This window comes from Salmo trutta, chromosome 37 (assembly GCF_901001165.1).
Source record: "Salmo trutta chromosome 37, fSalTru1.1, whole genome shotgun sequence".
NCBI lineage: Eukaryota > Metazoa > Chordata > Actinopteri > Salmoniformes > Salmonidae > Salmo > Salmo trutta.
In genome coordinates this window covers 1,661,267-1,683,766 of record NC_042993.1, presented here as the reverse complement: position 1 = coordinate 1,683,766, position 22,500 = coordinate 1,661,267, and the positions used below count along the sequence as shown (strand labels likewise).

Below are 22,500 nucleotides of genomic sequence, written 5' to 3'. Positions count from 1 at the left end.
GTTGAAAGATGAATATGGGCACTTTCTTCGGATACTTTTTGGAGCGTCGAGCCAGGAGGAACATTCAGCAATAGAAAAGTAGACTATTTGACAGATAGTTAGGCCTATGGGTTTTTATTTATTGGAAGCAATTAAACATGCATTTGTTAATCTGTTACGCATTGGTGAAGGTTTAACGACACTAAATTGGACTTTTCTTCGGGACAGGTGTTGGTTTTGAGCTTGAATCAGTTGTTTAGTTGTTTTTGACTAGTTGTTTAGACATTTGAGGTGTTAGTTGCGCACAGGTTAAGGTAATAATTTATGGCACATATTCAGGCCCACAAATATTTAGATAGTTTAGGCTACTGTTTGTCAAAAATAAAATAAACCTAGAACAACCTCTGTTTAATTCATTAAAAAGCTGTCAACATATCGTTAAACCTGATAGCGGTTACAGCAACAGACCATAACTAAGTAGTCTGTTTTTCCCTCAATAATATGTGAAGCAGGGTTGTCGGAAGCAACACAACACGGTTACATTACAACGGCGCTCAAGCAATACCACTGGAACTGTGTTTTTACGGTTTTCACGGTTCCCCGGGGAATACAGCGAGTTGAAAGACCACGCGTGTGTTCGCGCTGTTATGCCGGAGCACTGAATTTAAACGAACTCTAGAGCACTGAATTTAAATGAACTCTAGAGCACTGAATTTAAACGAACTCTAGAGCACTGAATTTAAACGAACTCTAGAGCACTGAATTTAAACGAACTCTAGAGCACTGAATTTAAACGAACTCTAGGGAAATTAAATCCCAAGTCTGGAACAGAAAGAGAGATAACACGAAGCCCTTCATTTACAACATGGAGCTGCACAAATACCTGCTACTCCTCAAGTTCATAGTTCTCCTCAAAGGTAAGTTTGTAACCAGTGAGTTTTCACGTTGTCTATCATCTCAACCTTTCTAGAGCTGTTTTTTTCACGAATACCTTTATCCCTTGACCCCGACCTTGACCCCTTTACAAAGTCATTTCAATGACAGCATTTTGACAGTTTAAGTAGCCTATACAAACATGTTCATGAATATTAGGTATTTTATAGTTCCAGGTTCATCAGTGTATTTGTTATCCCAATGGCATTGTAGGACCTACAACCTCTGCAGAGAAGTCTCTGGACCTTTATGGCACAGCCAGCTAATGCACCTACAGTACATCATAGGTCCTAGAACATAAACACTGATCCTGTAAACCAGTTGAAAGACCTCTATAACCACGACAGTGTGCAGGGTCATTCTCTATGCTGAGACTGGGTGCAGCTATTTACTGTGTTGGCATACAGCTGTTTCCCTGGTTCCCCCCTGCTGCTGCTCCCCTGTCCAACTGTATGATATGGTAATCAAGTTACCTACTGGAGCTCCCTCAGTGGACTCACTCCTTATCTTCAAACAACCATGAATAATGAATAATGGATTATATTTCTACACAATATGGCTTTTCTCTAGGTGTCAAAGCTCAAAGAACTTGAAAGTGATTCACCTAAACAACTGCAGGCATCATTCTCTAAGGTACAAAGGCTGAGGCAGGGATATTTAGAAAGCTACATGTAGCCTCCCTGTAGGCCTACATCATGTGAGAGATAATGCCCAGCCACTGTCATGGGGTCTACACCTTTATGGTACAAGAGGCTTTCCACTTTCACCTCTAACCACAGGGTTGCTGGTTCAAACCCCATTTTGACTGCCACCTTAATCACTACACTGGTGGCAGAAGTGGGATTCTGCAGTCTGGCCTTTTTTGCCCTCCTGCAAGGTTTAACTGTACAATATGGTAATTAGCTTACATAGCTTCCTCAATGTGTAGGGCTATCTTCTCTCCTGCTGGTTGCTGGATAACCCCCCCCCCCCTGAATTTCAGTGGGAGGGTTAGACCTGAATTCTATCAGTAATATCCATCTCTCCAGAATTCACCTAGAAGCTCCAGTTATAGTAATACGGTATTTCCGTCAGACGAACCACACTCATTTTCACGCTTGTTAATGTCGACTACCCCACCTCCCAACCCCTGCATGTTACCTCTACCATAACACACCTCACTCACTGACTCCTGTTAGACGGCAGGAGAGCAGAGAAAATACTATTATAGTTTCACCAGGAATGAGTGTTGACACAGTCGATAAGCAGGGAGTAAATTGCTACGTTACTGTGCAGTGAGTGGCCATGAAAAGAATGAAGATATGGTATTATTAGACAGGGCAGAATCACGGTAATCTATTGCAAGGCATGATACAGTAAAGCTAGACCCTGTAAGATTTCTTGCTGCTATTAGCAACCTCCATCCCACTCTAGTAGAGCATGTTGAGCGCCATGATGATCCTGTTCATAAGTATGTCCACAGTGTATAACACTGTAATAAGTAGGCAGTAGACATCTTACTTAAAGGTGGGGTGTTTAGAAGTAGCTTTTTGGATCTATGTATCCATACACTGAGTGTACAAAACATTAAGAACACCTGCTCTGGGAAGAGGATATACAGACCAGGTGAATCCAGGTGAAAGCTATGATCCCTTATTGATTTCACCTGTTAAATCCACTTCAATTAGTGTAGATGAAGGGGAGGATTCAGGTTAAATAAGGATTTTTAGGCCTTGAGACAATTGAGACATGGATTGTGTATGTGTGCCATTCAGAGTTTGAATGGGAAAGACAAAATATTTAAGAGCCTTTGAACGGGGTATGGTAGTAGGTGCCAGGCACACCGGTTTGAGTGTCAAGAACTGCAATGATGCTGAGTTTTTCACACTCAACAGTTTCCTGTGTGAATCAAGAATGTTCCACCACCCAAAGGACATCCAGCCAACTTGACACAACTGTGGGAAGCATTGGAGTCAACATGGGCCAGCAGCCCTGTGGAACGCTTACGACACCTTGTAGAGTCCTTTCCCTGACGAATTGAGGCGGTTCTGAGGGCAAAAGGGGTGCAACTCAATATTAGGAAGGTGTTCCTAATGTTTTGTACATTCAGTGTTATTTATAAACCTGGTTTAACTGTTCTGTATAAGATCCCTGTATGATGTCAAACATGATCTGAGTGAGACCACGTACCAGTCCAACACAACACAACACTGCTGTCTGTTTAGGCCACGTACCAGTCCAGCACAACACAACACTGCTGCTGTCTGTTTAGGCCACGTACCAGTCCAGCACAACACAACACTGCTGTCTGTTTAGGCCACGTACCAGTCCAGCACAACACAACACTGCTGTCTGTTTAGGCCACGTACCAGTCCAGCACAACACAACACTGCTGTCTGTTCAGGCCACGTACCAGTCCAACACAACACAACACTGCTGTCTGTTCAGGCCACGTACCAGTCCAGCACAACACAACACTGCTGTCTGTTCAGGCCACGTACCAGTCCAGCACAACACAACACTGCTGTCTGTTCAGGCCACGAACCAGTCCAACACAACACAACACTGCTGTCTGTTCAGGCCACGTACCAGTCCAGCACAACACAACACTGCTGTCTGTTCAGGCCACGTACCAGTCCAGCACAACACAACACTGCTTTCTGTTTAGGCCACGTACCAGTCCAGCACAACACAACACTGCTGTCTGTTCAGGCCACGTACCAGTCCAGCACAACACAACACTGCTGTCTGTTCAGGCCACGTACCAGTCCAGCACAACACAACACTGCTTTCTGTTTAGGCCACGTACCAGTCCAGCACAACACAACACTGCTGTCTGTTCAGGCCACGTACCAGTCCAGCACAACACAACACTGCTGTCTGTTCAGGCCACGTACCAGTCCAGCACAACACAACACTGCTGTCTGTTCAGGCCACGTACCAGTCCAGCACAACACAACACTGCTTTCTGTTCAGGCCACGTACCAGTCCAGCACAACACAACACTGCTGTCTGTTCAGGCCACGTACCAGTCCAGCACAACACAACACTGCTGTCTGTTCAGGCCACGTACCAGTCCAGCACAACACAACACTGCTGTCTGTTCAGGCCACGTACCAGTCCAGCACAACACAACACTGCTGTCTGTTCAGGCCACGTACCAGTCCAGCACAACACAACACTGCTTTCTGTTCAGGCCACGTACCAGTCCAGCACAACACAACACTGCTGTCTGTTCAGGCCACGTACCAGTCCAGCACAACACAACACTGCTGTCTGTTCAGGCCACGTACCAGTCCAGCACAACACAACACTGCTGTCTGTTCAGGCCACGTACCAGTCCAGCACAACACAACACTGCTGTCTGTTCAGGCCACGTACCAGTCCAGCACAACACAACACTGCTGTCTGTTCAGGCCACGAACCAGTCCAACACAACACAACACTGCTGTCTGTTCAGGCCACGTACCAGTCCAGCACAACACAACACTGCTGTCTGTTCAGGCCACGTACCAGTCCAGCACAACACAACACTGCTGTCTGTTCAGGCCACGTACCAGTCCAACACAACACAACACTGCTGTCTGTTCAGGCCACGTACCAGTCCAACACAACACAACACTGCTGTCTGTTCAGGCCACGTACCAGTCCAGCACAACACAACACTGCTGTCTGTTCAGGCCACGTACCAGTCCAACACAACACAACACTGCTGTCTGTTCAGGCCACGTCTCTGTCTCCTCCTGCTGATCCCGAGGAATGAATGAGGAAGGAATGCATTGAAGTCACCGTAGTCGGACGCTGTTTGTGGTTAGCCTGTACTACACTTCATTACCTGTTTGAGACATGCATGTGTGTGTGTGTGTGATGTGTGTGATGTTGATGGTTTGAGCAGGCCTCCCCAGTGTGTTAACCAGGCATACCAGGACTGTTAGCTGCTCTGTTATGCTTTACTGAGATGTAGAACACAGGTGTGTGTATGGGGGGATAGCTGGGGAATTCTTTCTCTTCTCTCTCTCTCTCCTCTCCCCAGTCGTTCTCCTACACAATCCCTCTTCTCCCAATCTCTCTCTCTCTCCTCTCCTATCCTCTCCCCAGTCGTTCTCCTACACAATCCCTCTTCTCCCAATCTCTCTCTCTCCTCTCCTATCCTCTCCCCAGTCGTTCTCCTACACAATCTCTCTTCTCCCAATCTCTCTCTCTCTCTCTCCTATCCTCTCCCCAGTCGTTCTCCTACACAATCCCTCTTCTCCCAATCTCTCTCTCTCTCTCTCCTATCCTCTCCCCAGTCGTTCTCCTACACAATCTCTCTTCTCCCAATCTCTCTCTCTCTCTCTCCTATCCTCTCCCCAGTCGTTCTCCTACACAATCTCTCTTCTCCCAATCTCTCTCTCTCTCTCTCCTATCCTCTCCCCAGTCGTTCTCCTACACAATCTCTCTTCTCCCAATCTCTCTCTCTCTCTCTCCTATCCTCTTCCCAGTCGGTCTCCTCTTCCCAGTCCTTCTCCTACACACTTTCTTTTCTCCCAATGTCTCTTTCTGTTTCTCTCATTGTTTCTCTCTCTTTCCTTCTCTGTCTTTCTTTCTCACTCCCACTCTCTTCCACCCCCATACCCCACTAGGGACTGATAGAGATGGGAACAGAACATGATGGAGGTGAGTCAGAGAGCAAGAGAAATGGAGGTGGGGGTAGAGCGAGAAGCCTTGTAATTCAATGAATACTAGAGAAACAGAGAGGCAGACACCTACTGTGGTCATCATTGCACGGCCTACCAGAGACGACCAAAGTATAAGCCAAGAGGCCACTGCAGACATGTGAAGACAACAAGAGATGAAGAGGAGAGGAGCAGATAAAGAAGTGGACAAAATAAAATGATGGGAGTGAGTGGTAGAAAGATTGGTAGATAGTTTAAAGTAGAAAACGTGTGTGTGAGAGAGAGAGAGAAGCTGTGATAGAGAGATGGTGGTCCATTTGAAATGCCATAAATCAGAGCCACATGTAGTCTCCATACTTAACACACGTCTGTGGTCAGGCTGCTATTCATCTGTAACACACGTAACACTGTACTGTCGACTCCACTGACCTGTCATCCCCGAATACATACATCATTCAGTAGCAGTACACACAAACGCACACACACACACACACACACACATAGCAGCAAGAGCATCGCGAGCCGATCGTGTGGTTGAACAGTGAGAGGAATCTGAATCTGGACGGTGTTTGGCTGCATAAATGTTTACAGTCAGTTGTCATGACGATCCATGGTCAGACAGGCTGTGGTATAGACCCATATAACCCAGCTGAAAATGAGAGAGGAGAGGAGAGTGGTTTGGTGGTGAGGGTGAAGAGCCGGGGAGGGGGTACAGGAGGAAGAGGAGGATGAAAATGGGATGATTTGAGTGGAGAGTGGGGGTTAAGGTGGCGAGGGGGGGGGGGTAGGAGAGAGGGGTGAAGGGGTCTTGGTGATGCGACGGACAGTCTTTGAAACATATGAGAGACGTGTGTGTGTGTGTGTGTGTGTGAGAGAGAGAAAGAGATGCCCGGCCACAATTAAAGAGAGTTGAAGTGATTAAACAGTAGAGATGTTATGATGTCACATCAACGAAAGAGAGGCGCAGGATCATGGTTACTGTATGGGAGAGGCATGGCTCCTATAATCAAGGAAATTCATCTGGAGGGAGAAAGAGGAGGAGGATGAAGAATAAGATGGAGGGAGCAAGCAGCGAGAAGGAGGAAGAATAGGGGGAAACAGAGAGAAAAAGAGAGTAAACATATCCAGTTACTTCTCACAACCCTGCGGAATCCCCTTCTGTTGGTGGTGTGTGTATGTGTGTGTGTGTGTGTGTTTGTGTGTGTGTGTGTATGTGTGTGTGCGTGTGTGTGTGTGTATGCAAGACTGTGTCTGTGTGTTTGTGTGTTGGTGGTTTTTGGTAGCGTGTTTTGTTCACCAGTCTGCTGGTGAGTTCTGCACTATAAAAAAGTCTAGTTGTTTCATCTAATTATTATGAAGTAACTGGTTCCACAGCCTTTTTAAGTTTAATACACTTTACGATCAAAGCCTGAAATTAACATTTTTAGTTGGCCCAAACTTAGCTCCAATTTACGCAAAAACTTGCGCAAAAATTCAGTCAACTTAAAAAGATGTGTTTGTTCATTCAACTAGAAATGATTATTTGGGCATCTTAATTAAGAAGGTCTGTGCAACTGGTTACAATTAACATACAATGTTTTAAACTTCCTTGATTACATTGTGCATGTTCATTTATACAGTAATTCATATTCAACATGTCCTCAACTGGGGGCTGAGCTCACAACCTTCTGGTTCACAGCATTCCAATTGTCCTGCTACTCCACCATGTCTGTGTCAGTGATCAATTCATCTGACTATTCTCTCATCATTGATTTGAGTTACTTATTTCAGTAATTTGAGGATTTTCTGTATAGTAGTCTAATGTTGGTGGGCATAGTTCTCATTTTTATGTTTCTCCTTAATCGCTATGATAAGTAAAATCATTTTACTTGAGTACTTTTAACAGAGCTGAGATTTACTTTGAAGTGCGAAGTGTAGCAATACAGATGAACTCAGTAATTGACATAGACACAGTGATGTAGCAGGAAGATTTGTGTCCTGTGTCCCAAGAGGTTGTGAGTTCAAAGCCCAGGTGAGGATGTGTTGAATAATAATTACTGTATAAATGAGTATGCACAATGTAGTCATGCGTGTCAAAAATGTCAGTTGAAAATATTGTATGTCAAAAGCATTGTTTATGTATGTGTAACTGGTTTCAAAGACTTTTTTAGTTAAGATGTCCAAATAATAATTTCTAGTTGAATGAACATGTGAGGTAAGTTGAGAAAACACATCATTTTAAGTTGACTACATTTTTGTATACATTTTCAGAAGTTGGAGCTATGTTTTGGCCAACAAAAAATGTTAAGATCAGGTAACACCTTGATCGAAAAGTTGAGTAAACTTAAAAGGGCTGTAGAACCAGTTACTTAAAGCTGCACTGTGCAGAAATCGCTCCGCCATTTCCTGGTTGATAAAATTGTAATAGTTCGCCTAATTTCACTTTGTGACAAAACAAGCAAGTATAGCGTAGAAAATCATTCTACCATCCATAACCAAAAATATTGTATTTTCAGCTGTTTGAAGCTGGTGTACAAAACAAAATAAAATATGTAAAAACGAAACTTAAGAACGGGAAGCATAGAAATAGCGCACATAGAACATATCTACTGCTTTTTAGACTTGCTTACAATAAGAATGACAGATCTATAACTCACATCTATAACTGTTACTTCGGGTCACGTCGGGTCACCCAACAAGTAACATATTGCAGCTATAAGCATTTTTTTTACAGTGTGTTGGTTAGGCCTGTATGTACCCTATGTTTGGGGTTCTAGCCTGGGTTAGGCCTGTATGTACCCTATGTTTGGGGTTCTAGCCTGGGTTAGGCCTGTATGTACCCTATGTTTGGGGTTTTAGCCCGGGTAACTGTTAGGTCTGTATCTCCATTGTGTTTATATGCATTACAGTTGGGGGTGTTTGCTAAAATGTTCTGGTGTTTCTTCGAGTCTATTTTAGTGTGAAGGCACTCCACAGGTCTCCTCTCTTTAAATTACATCATCATAAAGAGTGTAGTGTGGCTTTTATTTTGACAGTTGGCCTGTGTGTTTCCATGTCTGTTTTCTCAGTCACACACCTCCCCTGGGCGAGTCAATGAACTATCCTTCTTCCATTCCTTTGCTTGCTCCGTCGCTCTACCTCTTTCTCTCGTTCTTCTGTATCTCTCTTGCTTTCCCTCTACCCTCTCTCTTTCTCTCTCTCTCTCTCTCTCTCTCTCTCTCTCTCTGTGTGTATAAAGGGCAGGTTTGTATGGTATAACAGGGAGCTACTATACTACATAGTTTTTATAACCCACAAACCCCCTCTCTCTCTCTCTCCCTCCCTCCTGCTCTCCCCTTCTCTCCCTCTCCTTTTCCCACCTAGACTGAACTCCCTTTTTCCTCAAAGGTCATCTTTGGTCACTCTGTTTATCCTTGTCCCCTCCCCCCATCTCAATTCAATTCAATTTAAGGGCTTCATTGGAATGGGAAACATATGTTTACATTGCCAAAGCAATGTAAACTCTCTCGCTCCCTCTCTCTTTCACTCTCTTCATTTCCCTCACCCCCAACCCCTCTCTCTAACCCCTTCTCTCCCCACAACCCCCTCTCTCCTCTCTCCTCACAAACCCAGCCCCCCTTTCATCACATCCCCCTCTCTCATCACAACCCTCTCTCTCCTCACAACCCCCTCTCTCCTCACAACCCCCTCTCTCATCACAACCCCCTCTCTCCTCACAACCCCCTCTCTCCTCACAACCCCCCCTCTCCTCACAACACCAGCCCCTCTCTTCTCACAACCCCCTCTCTCATCACAACACCCTCTCTCCTCACAACCCCCTCTCTCCTCACAACCCCCCCTCTCCTCACAACACCAGCCCCTCTCTTCTCACAACCCCCTCTCTCATCACAACCCCCTCTCTCCTCACAACCCCCCCTCTCCTCACAACCCCAGCACCTCTCTCCCCACAACCCCAGCCCCTCTCTCCTCTCAACCCCAGCCCCTCTCTCCCCACAACTCCCTCCCTCCTTACACCCCCCCTCCTCACAACCCAGCCCCTCTCTTCTCACAACCCCAGCCCCTCTCCCCCTCACTGTACATTCAGAATCAGATTCCTTTTAAGAGAAGGGATGACCTTAATGTATGTCAAGTAGAGGCACTATGGGCTCAGGTACATCTGCCTCACCAGGCAGCCATATTGGTAGGATGTGTGTATAGACCTCCTAGCTCTAAGGTGTCCTATCTGGATGACTTATGTACTGGGTTTGACCAGGCCACAGATAGTAACAGAGATGTATTCATCTTGGGTGATTTTAATATAAATTGGAAGGATCACAATAATTTGAACAGAACAAAATTGATGAGATATGCCATGAACTGTGGTTTGAAACAAATGGTTAATGATACTACTAGATCATCAATTAAGTTGGGTCATCGTTCAGACACATGCATTGATCTGATTTTCTGTAATATACCATTGCAATGCTTAAAAGCCAGATCAATGCCCGTGGGCTGGGCAGACCATAATATTGTGACCATAACCATGAACACCAAGGTTCCAAAGAAACCCCCTAGGATTGTGGTCAAGAGACATTTTAAAACATTTAATCACGAGCTATTTCTAAAAGATTTGGCTGCTGTACCCTGGGAGCTGATTTATCTAGAGGATGATTTAAATCACGCTACAGAATGTTTTATTGATTTGCTCACTGAGGTAATGGACCATCATGCCCCAGTAAGAAAGAGTACAGTTGGTGCTCGTCCATCTCCATGGATTGATGATGAACTGGGTGAGGCTTTTTCTCAAAGAAATATGGAAAAAGTCTTAGCAGCCAACTCAAAATTAGAAATTGATGAACAGAATTATAGAACATTCCGTAATTATGCAGTTAAATTGAATCGAAAGAAAAAAAGTTATTTTACAACAATTTTTTATTGATTGTAAAAAGTATTCTGAAAAGGTATGGAACACAGTTAAGGGCTTACTTGGTACATCTATCTCATCATGCCCATCTAGTGTGGAGGTTGATGGGAGAATAATAACTAAACCAGTTGATATTACCAATCATTTTGCAGATTTTTTTACAAAGAAAAGTAATTTACTGAGCAACAATGTAAACATACATTCTTCCAAACAAGCTATTGTCCAATGGATTGATGATCATATTATGAGCAACAAGGTCTGCTCTTTTAGTCTGCAAACAGTGTCAGTGGAGGAGGTGTTAAACCTATTGAAGTCATTACCTGATGGTAAATCTACAGGTTATGATCTTATGGACAATTTTTTGCTTCGCTGTGCTACTCCCCAGATTGCAGTTCCACTGAGATACATATTTAATTGGTCACTGGAAAAGGGGATGTTTGCAAATGTATGGAAGCATGCGAAACTGTGTCCTATTCCGAAAGACTGCAAAGAACCCATTACTCCTGCCAATAGTCGACCAATTAGTCTACTCCCTTCACTCAGTAAGATATTGGAGGGTATTGTGAGTAGACAAATATGGGAGTACATGGAAAATAATGATCTGATTACAGCCAATCAGCATGCTTATCGCAAAAAACATTCCACTACCACTGCATTGCTTGACATGACTGACCAGTGGCTCAATGCAATGGATAATGCCACGTTTGTGGGTGTACTATTTTTAGATTTCAGTGCAGCATTTGATTTAGTGGATCATGATATAATTTGGACAAAATTAATGCATTATGGTTTTAAGGAGGTAGCATTGAATTGGGTACAGTCATATCTAACTGACAGGAAACAGTCCACCTATATCAATGGTTCATTTTCTTCCCCTCATGTGTTAAACTGTGGAATACCGCAGGGCAGCTGCCTTGGGCCACTTCTTTATTTAATATATACCAACGACCTTCGCTATGCCTTAGCTGAAACTCAAGCTACTATATTTGCAGATGATACTACAATTTATGCAGCAAGACAATCGGTTCAACAGGTACAGCAAGCTTTACAAGGAGATTTGGAGAATATCAGGGAGTGGGTTTGCCAAAACAAACTTGTTTTAAACACCAAGAAAACCAAAGTTATGTTGGTCTGTTCCACTAGGAAAAGGCCAAAACAGCATGGGATACAATTAAGTATGGGAGGAGTACTAATTGAAGAAGTGGCAGAAACCAAACTACTGGGAGTGCAGCTAGACAACTGCTTATCATGGTCGTCTCAAATAACTCATCTATGTAAAAAATATATATTAACACAGCATGCATAATCAGAAGGATAGCTAAATATTTACCAGGAAAAATTCTTCAGCAAATAACACAAGCATTAATTGAGAGTCAGGTGAACTACTGTTCTGTGGTCTGGGGAAATGCATCATCAAGTGAAGTTAGGAGGTTGCAGATTGCACAGAACAAAGCAGCAAGGATTGTTTTAAGGTGGAGATATGTGTCACGTCCTGACCAGTAAAGGGGTTATTTGTTCTTATAGTTTGGTCAGGATGTGGCAGGGGTATTTGTTTTATGTGGTTCCGGGTGTGTTTGTGTATGTGTTCATGTAGAAGGGGTATTTGGTTTATATGGTTCACGGTGGTTGTGTATGTAGAGGGGTATTGGATTTATTAGTCCAGGGTTTTGGTTATTGTTCTATGTTAGTTTATTTCTATGTTCAGTCTAGTCGTTTGTATTTCTATGTTTAGCTAATTGGTGTTGGGGCCTTCAGTTGGAGGCAGCTGTCTATCGTTGTCTCTGATTGAAGGTCCTATAAATAGGAATGTGTTTGTCATGGGATTTTGTGGGAGATTGTTTCTTGTTTTGCTGTATGCCTGACGAGACTGTCTAGTTCATTTGTTTTTGTATACGTTGTTTGTGTTTTTTCTTCTTCACAAATAAAAAGAAGATGAGTATACATTTTCCCGCTGCGTTTTGGTCTACACCCTACGACACCCGTGACAATATGGTTCTTCTGTTGCAGTCATGCGCAATGTTCTTGGTTGGTCATCAATCGACAAGATAATTGAAAAAAAACATGCTTATTTTATTTCATTATATGCATAATTTAAAACGGCCAAGTTCTATTCACAATGGTATTCAGTTGGTAAGAGACAGACATTCCGTAAATACTAGGAATAGATTGTCCACCATCTGTGTTATCCAGACAGAAAAGAGAAATAGGCAAAAGAACATTTCAATTTAGAGCAATAAAGAAATTGAATAAATTAACTGAGCAAACCAGAAACCTTTCAATATAAACATTTAAACATTATTTTAAAACGATTTAAATATAATACATAGAAATGTTGTGGGACTATAGTAGATGAAGAATCAATATTTTTTAGATTGAGTATTTATTGGGTCATTATGTTAGTATATTATGTATGTTTGTAATAGTGTGTTATATGTGAAAATGTGTTCATATTATAAATTGTATTTTAATGTTTAAGGACACTTGGAAGATTAGTCCAAATGGGGACTAAAAGCGATCCAAATAAAAATGAAATCCCCACAACCCCAGCACCTCTCTCCTCACAACCCCCTCTCTCCGCACAACCCCCTCTCTCCTCACAACCCCCTCTCTCCACACAACCCCCTCTCTCCGCACAACCCCCTCTCTCCGCACAACCCCCTCTCTCCTCACAACCCCCCCTCCTCACAACCCCCCCTCCTCACAACCCTCTCCCTCCTTACAACCCCCCTCTCCTCACAACCCCAGCCCCTCCCTCCTCACAACCCTCTCCCTCCTTACAACCCCCCTCTCCTCACAACCCCAGCCCCCCTCTCCTCACAACCCCAGCCCCTCTCTCCTCACAACCCCAGCCCCTCTCTCCTCACAACCCCCTCCCTCCTTACAACCCCCCTCTCTCCTCTCAACCCCAGCCCCTCTCACCCCACAACCCCCTCTCTCCCATAACCCCCTCCATCCTTACAACCCCCGCCCCTCTCACCCCACAACCCCCGCCCCTCTCACCCCACAACCCCAGCCCCTCTCACCCCACAACCCCAGCCCCTCTCTCCCCATAACCCCTTTTTATAACCTTCTCTCTGTTGTAATGTTCCCTCAGGGTTGTGTGAGTGTTTCAACATCGATGTTAAGCGGCCTCGTATCTACACTGGTCCAGAGGAGGCCCTGTTTGGTTTCTCTGTGCTACAGCATGACAATGCGGGGGACAAATCGTGAGTACCAAAATCAGTATGTGTGTGTGTTTGTCAAAGATCAAAAAGGGGGTGCTTATATTTGTCCTGTTTCACTGCATGTACAAGTGGGTAACCTGTATATGTACAGGTTACCCACTTATTGATGGCGACCCTGGAGCGATTAGGGTTCACTGCCTTGCTCAATGGCAGGCTACCTGCCGCCCTCCAGGCTACCTGCCGCCCTCCAGGCTACCTGCCGCCCTCCAGGCTACCTGCCGCCCTCCAGGCTACCTGCCGTCCACCAGGCTACCTGCCATCCACCAGGCTACCTGCCGTCCTCCAGGCTATCAATTAGTGTATCTGTAGTAGGATGCATTGATAAAATCCTCTTACCTGATTGGCTGTGTGTGTGATTGTGATGCAGGATGCTGGTTGGTGCTCCATGGGATGGACCTTCCAATACCAGGAGAGGAGACGTGTACAAATGCATCGTGGGAGAGGAGAGGAGCTCCAACTGCACCAAAACTAACCTAGGTGAGAGACAACCACAGATCTAGGATCAGCTTACCCTCCGCTGATCCTAATCTTAACCATTAGGAGGAGAAACACTAAACTGACCATAGCTCAGCATCTAGGTAATGTCATTAACCATCTCTCTCCTCCCTCTCTGTCTCAGGTGAGAGCACGTTACAGAATGTATCTAGAAACCTGAAGAACTCTCATCTAGGAATGACCCTCAGTCCAGACTCACCTGATGGATTCCTGGTATGTTCTCTGTCCCATTGGCTGACTGGTTGACTGATTGATTGATGAATTGATTGAGTCAGTGGGCTAACATGGTCTTGTGTTTGATCCTGGGTTACATTTGGCTGTAGGAACTGAGTCAGTCCTGGAGGGATGTGGTGGGGGTGAGAGGAGGAGGTGGTGTGTTTGTTTGGTATGGACTTTTCAATGAGTCATTAGATGCCATGTCTGTGTGTGTTCAGAATCCCCCTATAATCAGCTTTTCTTACCATACATTCAAGCACACACACACACACACACACACACACACACACACACACACACACACACACACACACACACACACACACACACACACACACACACACACACACACACACACACACACACACACACACACACACTCTGGGCCACGTTGTCCTAGCAGAGTCTTCTGATCCAGGTATTTCCAGATCTCTATGGTTACAGAGGAATTACTGGGTGGCTGTGCCAGCAAGCAGCCACTCCTGTGTGTGTGTGTGTGTGTGTGTGTGTGTGTGTGTGTGTGTGTGTGTGTGTGTGTGTGTGTGTGTGTGTGTGTGTGTGTGTGTGTGTGTTGTGTGTGTGTGTGTGTGTGTGTGTGTGTGTGTGTGTGTGTGTGTGTGTGTGTGGGTGTGTGTGTGTGTGTGTGTGTGTGTGTGTCTGCCAGCAGTTTGCAGCTACTCTAGGTGCAGAGTCAAACACAGTTCCCTAATGCCAGGGCCAGCCTACCCTGTTTTTGCGCGTGTGTGTATTTTAACCCCTGTGGTAGGGTCTAAAACAGGATCAGAATGCAGCTCCGGCCCTTTGTAATGACAGGCCTACCAAAAGCCATAGCAGCTCTCGCCCTCTTCTCCTTCTTTCCTCTCTCCCATCCCTCCCTGTCTCTCTCTGTCTCTGTGTCTGTACTGTAGCTGTGCTGGGGCCTTTGTAATGACAGGCTTATGTTTTCTCTTTCCTCCCTCCCTCCTTCACTCTGAACATTTTTTATTTTGTCTCCTAGTGTGTATGAATGTTGTTCCTTTTATCCTAGCTCTCCTCTCCCCCCACACTCCTCCTTTCCCTTCCTCTCTCTTTGGTTTTAAAGCCAAATAAATAGTATGCTTTGAAGACATCAATATTGTTATGTGACTGTTCTGCCTCACCTCATTCACTACAATTGGGATTAAATGGCTTTATTGGTCTGCTGCGTTCCAGCTCTGCTACAATACTCATGAAAACTGCCAACATGTCAACAACTTCTTCACCCCATCCCTCGCGCTCTCTCTCTCTTCTCCCTCTCTTTCATTTGATCTGTTCTCAAACCACAATTATATGCTTTTCCATGACATATCCCCCCCTCGCTTATACCCAATTCTTCTCCTCATCTCTCTTTCACTCTCTCACTCTCCCTCTCCCCACATCTCTCTCTCTATTTCTCTCCCTCAGTCCCCCTTCTCTCTCTCTCTCTGACTCTCTATCGCTCTCTCTCAGTTCCCCCTTTCTCTTTCTCTCTCTATCTCTCTCGCTTTCAGTTCTCCCCCTTCTCTCTCTCTCTCTCTTTCTCAGTCCCCCCTCTCTCTCTGTCCCCCCTCCATTTTTGTCTCAGCCCCCCCTCTCAATTAAATTTCATTTCAAAGAGCTTTATTGGTATGGGAAACATATGTTTACATTGCCAAAGCAAGTGAAATATATAATAAACAGAAGTGAAATAAACAATAAAAAAATTACACTCGCAAAAGTTCCAATGGCTATATACCGTGTTGTAGCAATGTGCAAATAGTTAAAGTACAAAGGGGTAAATAAATAAACTTAAATATGGGTTGTATTTACGATGGTGTTTGTTCTTCACTGGTTGCCCTTTTCTTGTGTCAACAGGTCACAAATCTTGCTGCTGTGATGGCACACTGTGGTATTTCACCCAATAGATATAGAAGTTTATCAAAATTGGATTTGTTTTCAAATTCTTTGTGGGTCTGTGTAATCTGAGGGAAATATGTCTCTCTATGGTCATACATTTGGCAGGAGGTTTGGAAGTGCAGCTCAGTTTCCACTTAATTTTGTGGGCAGTGTGCGCATAGCCTGTCTTCTCTTGAGAGCCAGGTCTGCCTACGGTGGCCTCTCTCAATAGCAAAGCTATGCTAACTGAGTCTGTACATAGTCAAAGCTTTCCTTAAGTCTGGTTCAGTCACAGTGATCAGGTATTCTGCCACTGTTTAGGACCAAATAGCATTCTAGTTTGCTCTGTTTTTTTTGTTGATTCTTTCCAATGTATCAAGTAATTCTCTTTTTGTTTTCCTCTGTGATTGCCAACAAGGGTTTTGCCACCAAGTACTAAGTCATGTTTTGCAGAGGGGTCAAATACTTATTTGTTGTTATTCTGTCTCTCACTGTTCAAATAAACCTACCATTAAACTTATAGACTGATCATTTCTTTGTCAGTGGGCAAACGTACAAAATCAGCAGGCGATCAAATACTTTTTTCCCCCACTGTATGTTTTTCCCCCAAAACAGCATTTCATCAATTTGTATTGCAGACCCTCATGCCGAATTGAGTCAAAAGCTTTTTTGAAATCAACAAAGCATGAGAAGACTTTGTCTTTGTTTGTTTGACAATTAGGGTGTGCAGGGTGAATACGTGGTCTGTCATATGGTAACCCCCCCTTCTCTCTCTCTCTCTCTCTCTCTCTCTCTCTCTCTCAGTCTCGCACCCTCTTTATCTCGGTCTGACTCTCCTCCACTCAGTCTGCTGGTGTTTATTGGTGTGTTCAGTAGCAGACCTGACCAACAGCTTAGTGGGGAAGTCAACTCTGTCCTTGTCTTGTGCCTCTCACTCTCACCAATAAACCAGTGCTAGCTAGGACCATATGACACTTGTGTACGTTATGTTACCTTTACAGGTTCACTTAAAGCAGTAATAATAATCACGTGTGTGTGTGTGTGTGTGTGTTCCAGGCGTGTGCGCCCCTGTGGTCTCAGGAGTGTGGTACGTCAGTCTTCAGTACGGGGATCTGTGCTTCTGTCAGCGACGACCTGGAACCCAGAGAGACCATCGCCCCTACAGCACAGAGTAACCACACACACACACACACACACACACACACACACACACACACACACACACACACACACACACACACACACACACACACACACACACACACACACACACACACACACACACACACACACACATCACAGCTGAATGGTGACTCTGTTACGGTAGAGTTCATATTATGGGGTTTTGGGGGTTATGGGGTTTTGGGGGTTATGTGGGTCCTTAGTACTCTCTGTGTTCCTTTATGCATCCAATAATGTGTGTTTTCTGTCCAGGATGTGCAACATACATGGACATAGTGATCGTTCTGGATGGCTCAAACAGTATCTATCCCTGGTATGAAGTCCAGAACTTCCTCAGTAACATCCTCAGCAAGTTCCATATCAGCCCAGAACAGATGCAGGTAAGGTTGTGTGCGTGTGTGCGTCTGTGCGTGTGTGTGTGTGCGTGTGTGTGTGTGTGTGTGTGTGTGTGTGTGTGTGTGTGTGTGTGTGTGTGTGTGTGTGTGCTTGTGTTTGCATCTGTACATTTCTGTGATGAAATCCTAGGGATTCTGTTGGTTGAGTCTCAGTCAACTAGACAAGCCAGTCCTTTACACTGAAACACAACACAGTGTGGTAATCTGATGAGAATGAATGGATGGACTTATGCAATGGCACAAGAGCTGGCCTAAACATGAGGGGAGAGGAAACATGAGGGGAGAGGAAACATGAGGGGAGAGGAAACATGAGGGGAGAGGGGAGAGGAAACATGATGGGAGAGGAAACATGAGGGGAGAGGGGAGAGGAAACATGAGGGGAGAGGAAACATGAGGGGAGAGGAAACATGAGGGGAGAGGAAACATGAGGGGAGAGGAAACATGAGGGGAGAGGGGAGAGGAAACATGATGGGAGAGGAAACATGAGGGGAGAGGGGAGAGGAAACATGATGGGAGAGGAAACATGAGGGGAGAGGAAACATGAGGGGAGAGGGGAGAGGAAACATGATGGGAGAGGAAACATGATGGGAGAGGAAACATGAGGGGAGAGGAAACATGAGGGGAGAGGAGAGAGGAAACATGATGGGAGAGGAAACATGATGGGAGAGGAAACATGAGGGGAGAGGAAACATGAGGGGAGAGGAAACATGAGGGGAGAAGAAGTAGCAGTGGGGTAGAAGTTAGGGGAGGATGGGAGATGAGAAGGAAAGGGAGAAGAGGAGAGGGGGAAGATTAGAGGAGAGGAGGAATAAGGGGTTTAGAGGGGTCAGTAGCAGAGGGGAAGAGGTTTGGGTTGAGGATTGGAGAGGGAGATGGGGACGAGTAGAGGACAGGGGAACATGGGGTCATGTTCTATCTGTGTATATCCCACTGTATGCTCAACTACATTGGAAAGACAGCCAGACACCATTGTGTGTGTGATTTTGTTTCTAGCATGACCGTGTATGATTGTGTTCAGGTGGGGGTTTTGCAGTACGGTGAGGTTGCGGTCCATGAGTGGTCACTGAGAGACTACCAGACAACAAAGGAGGTGGTTGAAGCAGCTAAGAACATCAGCCGACAGGAGGGGCGGGAGACACGCACAGCATACGCCATCCACATGGGCTGGTACGTCTGTCAATCATTCATAAGCCATTCTCTTTGGCTGGTCAGTGTCTCAATCATAACTCACTCTGCCCTTTAACAATGTCAAATATTTCCTTATTATTTTCTTCTCTGTGGAACATGGAATCCAGCTGAGGCTGCGGCGCAAACTTGAATGTGAAAATTCTGTGCAACTTCCGGCATGCGTTTACTGTGAACACTGAGGATGTACCCGTTTTAAGTTTGTTTTAACAGTGGTCAAGTAGGCTACTGTGGCTATTTGATCTTAATGTAGGCCTACCAGAGTGGGCTACCATCAAAAACCATGGAGAAAATGCATCCCATAATATTTGTACATGGAAATAGCTGTTCTATCATTCATTCATTGATCTCAAAACAAGAACATCTATTGACGACTGCTCACGCTGTACAAACAGTCCAGATCAAAGTAAATGGCACAGACCCATATATGTGATAAGGCAATTTATATGCTTAAAGGTAATGATTAAAGAATTCCACCCTGAAACGTGACTATTAGTGATGTCACGATTGTGTGTAGGAACGGACCAAGGCGCAGCGTGAATATCGTTCCACATATTTTATTATAATGTGAAACTATGCAAGACATACAATAAACAAAACATCAAACCGTGACGACAGAGGTGCAACATGCACTAACTCAAAATAATCTCCCACAAACAAAGGTGGGAAAAACATCTACTTAAATATGATCCCCAATTAGAGACAACGATGACCAGCTGCCTCTAATTGGGGATCATCCAAAAAACCCAACACAGAAAAACAGAAACTAGAGCCAAACAACATAGAAAAATAAAACTAGAATAAACCCCCCCAGTCACGCCCTGACCTACTCTACCATAGAAAATAAGAGCTCTCGATGGTCAGGATGTGACAGTACCCCCCCCCCCCCAAAGGTGTGGACTCCGGCCGCAAAACCTGAAACCAAAAGGGAGGGTTAGGGGGGGTGTCTAGAGTTGGTGGCGGTTCTGGTGCAGGATGAAGAACCCTCTCATCCTGCAAACCCGCCAGCCTTGGTGGAGGCTCTGGACCGCCGACCGTCGCTGGAGGCTCTGAACCGCAGATTGTTGCTGGAGACTCCGGACCGTGGCTGGAGACTCCGGACCGCGGACCGTCGCTGGAGGCTCCGGGCCGTGGACCGTCTCAGGAGGCTCCGGGCCGTAGGCCGCCTCAGGAGGCTCCGGGCCGTAGGCCGTCTCAGTAGGCTCCGGACCGTAGGCCGTCTCAGTAGGCTCCGGACCGTAGGCCGTCTCAGGAGGCTCCTGCCGTAGGCCGTCTCAGGAGGTTCCGGACTGTGGGCCGTCTCAGGAGGTTCCGTACCGTGGGCTGTCTCAGGAGGTTGTGGGCCGTCTCAGGAGGTTCCGGACCGTGGGCCGTTTCAGGAGGTTCCGGACCGTGGGCCGTCTCAGGAGGTTCCGGACCGTGGGCCGTCTCAGGAGGTTCCGGACCGTGGGCCGTCTCAGGAGGTTCCGGACCGTGGGCCGTCTCAGGAGGTTCCGGACTGTGGGCCGTCGTTGGAGGTTCCGGACTGTGAAACGTCGCCGGAAGCTCTGGACTGGGAACTGTCGCCGGAAGCTCTGGAACTGGAAGGTGCACTGGATGCCTGATGCGTGGGGCTGGCACAGGTGGCGCCAGACTGGTAACACGCACCTCAGGGCGAGTGCGGAGAGTAGGCACAGGACGCACCAGGCTGGGCAGTTGCACTGGAGGCCTAGTGCATGGAGCCGGGACAGGTGGCACCAGACTGGTGACACGCACTTCAGGGCGAGTGCGAGGAGAAGGCACAGGACGTACCTGACTGAGGACACACACTCCAGGGAGAGTGCGAGGAGGAGGTATAGGACGTACTGGGCTGTGGAGGCGCACTGGAGACCTGGTGCATAGAACCTGTGCAGGATATACTGGACCGTGGAGGTGTACTGGAGACCAGGAGCGCTGAGCCGGCACAACCCGTCCTGGCTGAATGCTCACTTTAGCCCGGCAAATGCGGGACGCAGGCACAGTGCGCACCGGGCTATGAATGCGCACTGGAGATACAGTGCGCATCACTGCATAACACGGTGCCTGACTGGTCACACGCTCCTCAGGGTAAGCACGCCCGCTCTGCAGCGCTCTCAACGCCAACACCTCTCTCCGGTATCTTTCGTCGAGTTCCTCACTCGACTCCCTGACTGGCTCTGGTTCCCCCCTCGGCTCCGCCGACCACTCCGTGTGCCGCCCCCCAAAAAAATTGTGGAGCTGCCTCTCGGGCTTCCGTTGTTGCCTTGCTTATTCCTCGTAGCGTCACCGTTCTGCTCTCGCTGCCTCTATCTCCTCCTTCGGATGGCGATACTCCCCTTCCTGTCTCCAGGTCCTTTCCCGTCCAATATTTCCTCCCAGGTCCATTCCTCTTGACCACACTGCTTGGTCCTCTGGTGGTGGGAGATTCTGTCACGATTGTGTGTAGGAACGGACCAAGGCGCAGCGTGAATATCGTTCCACATATTTTATTATAATGTGAAACTATGCAAGACATACAATAAACAAAACAACAAACCGTGACGACAGAGGTGCAACATGCACTAACTCAAAATAATCTCCCACAAACAAAGGTGGGAAAAACATCTACTTAAATATGATCCCCAATTAGAGACAACGATGACCAGCTGCCTCTAATTGGGGATCATCCAAAAAACCCAACACAGAAAAACAGAAACTAGAGCCAAACAACATAGAAAAATAAAACTAGAATAAACCCCCCCAGTCACGCCCTGACCTACTCTACCATAGAAAATAAGAGCTCTCGATGGTCAGGATGTGACAGTACCCCCCCCCCCCCAAAGGTGTGGACTCCGGCCGCAAAACCTGAAACCAAAAGGGAGGGTTAGGGGGGGTGTCTAGAGTTGGTGGCGGTTCTGGTGCAGGATGAAGAACCCTCTCATCCTGCAAACCCGCCAGCCTTGGTGGAGGCTCTGGACCGCCGACCGTCGCTGGAGGCTCTGAACCGCAGATCGTTGCTGGAGACTCCGGACCGCGGACCGTGGCTGGAGACTCCGGACCGCGGACCGTCGCTGGAGGCTCCGGGCCGTGGACCGTCTCAGGAGGCTCCGGGCCGTAGGCCGCCTCAGGAGGCTCCGGGCCGTAGGCCGTCTCAGTAGGCTCCGGACCGTAGGCCGTCTCAGTAGGCTCCGGACCGTAGGCCGTCTCAGGAGGCTCCGGACCGTAGGCCGTCTCAGGAGGTTCCGGACCGTGGGCCGTCTCAGGAGGTTCCGGACCGTGGGCCGTCTCAGGAGGTTCCGTACCGTGGGCTGTCTCAGGAGGTTGTGGGCCGTCTCAGGAGGTTCCGGACCGTGGGCCGTCTCAGGAGGTTCCGGACCGTGGGCCGTCTCAGGAGGTTCCGGACCGTGGGCCGTCTCAGGAGGTTCCGGACCGTGGGCCGTCTCAGGAGGTTCCGGACTGTGGGCCGTCGTTGGAGGTTCCGGACTGTGAAACGTCGCCGGAAGCTCTGGACTGGGAACTGTCGCCGG

At 46.7% G+C, this 22,500-nt stretch overlaps 1 protein-coding gene across 1 annotated transcript in view; it reads left to right on the top strand.

Annotated features, from left to right (window-relative positions):
• Window positions 1-22,500, top strand: part of LOC115176354 (integrin alpha-10) — a 50,580-nt gene that overhangs the window by 260 nt on the left and 27,820 nt on the right. Inside the window, exons 1-7 of the mRNA XM_029736284.1 lie at window positions 1-896; window positions 13,523-13,634; window positions 14,020-14,129; window positions 14,272-14,360; window positions 17,292-17,406; window positions 17,670-17,797; window positions 18,831-18,979. The exon at window positions 1-896 is cut by the window's left edge and continues 260 nt beyond it. Of these exons, the coding sequence (XP_029592144.1) occupies window positions 845-896; window positions 13,523-13,634; window positions 14,020-14,129; window positions 14,272-14,360; window positions 17,292-17,406; window positions 17,670-17,797; window positions 18,831-18,979 (755 nt within the window). The 5' untranslated portion in view covers window positions 1-844. The remainder of the gene's footprint in view (window positions 897-13,522; window positions 13,635-14,019; window positions 14,130-14,271; window positions 14,361-17,291; window positions 17,407-17,669; window positions 17,798-18,830; window positions 18,980-22,500) is intronic.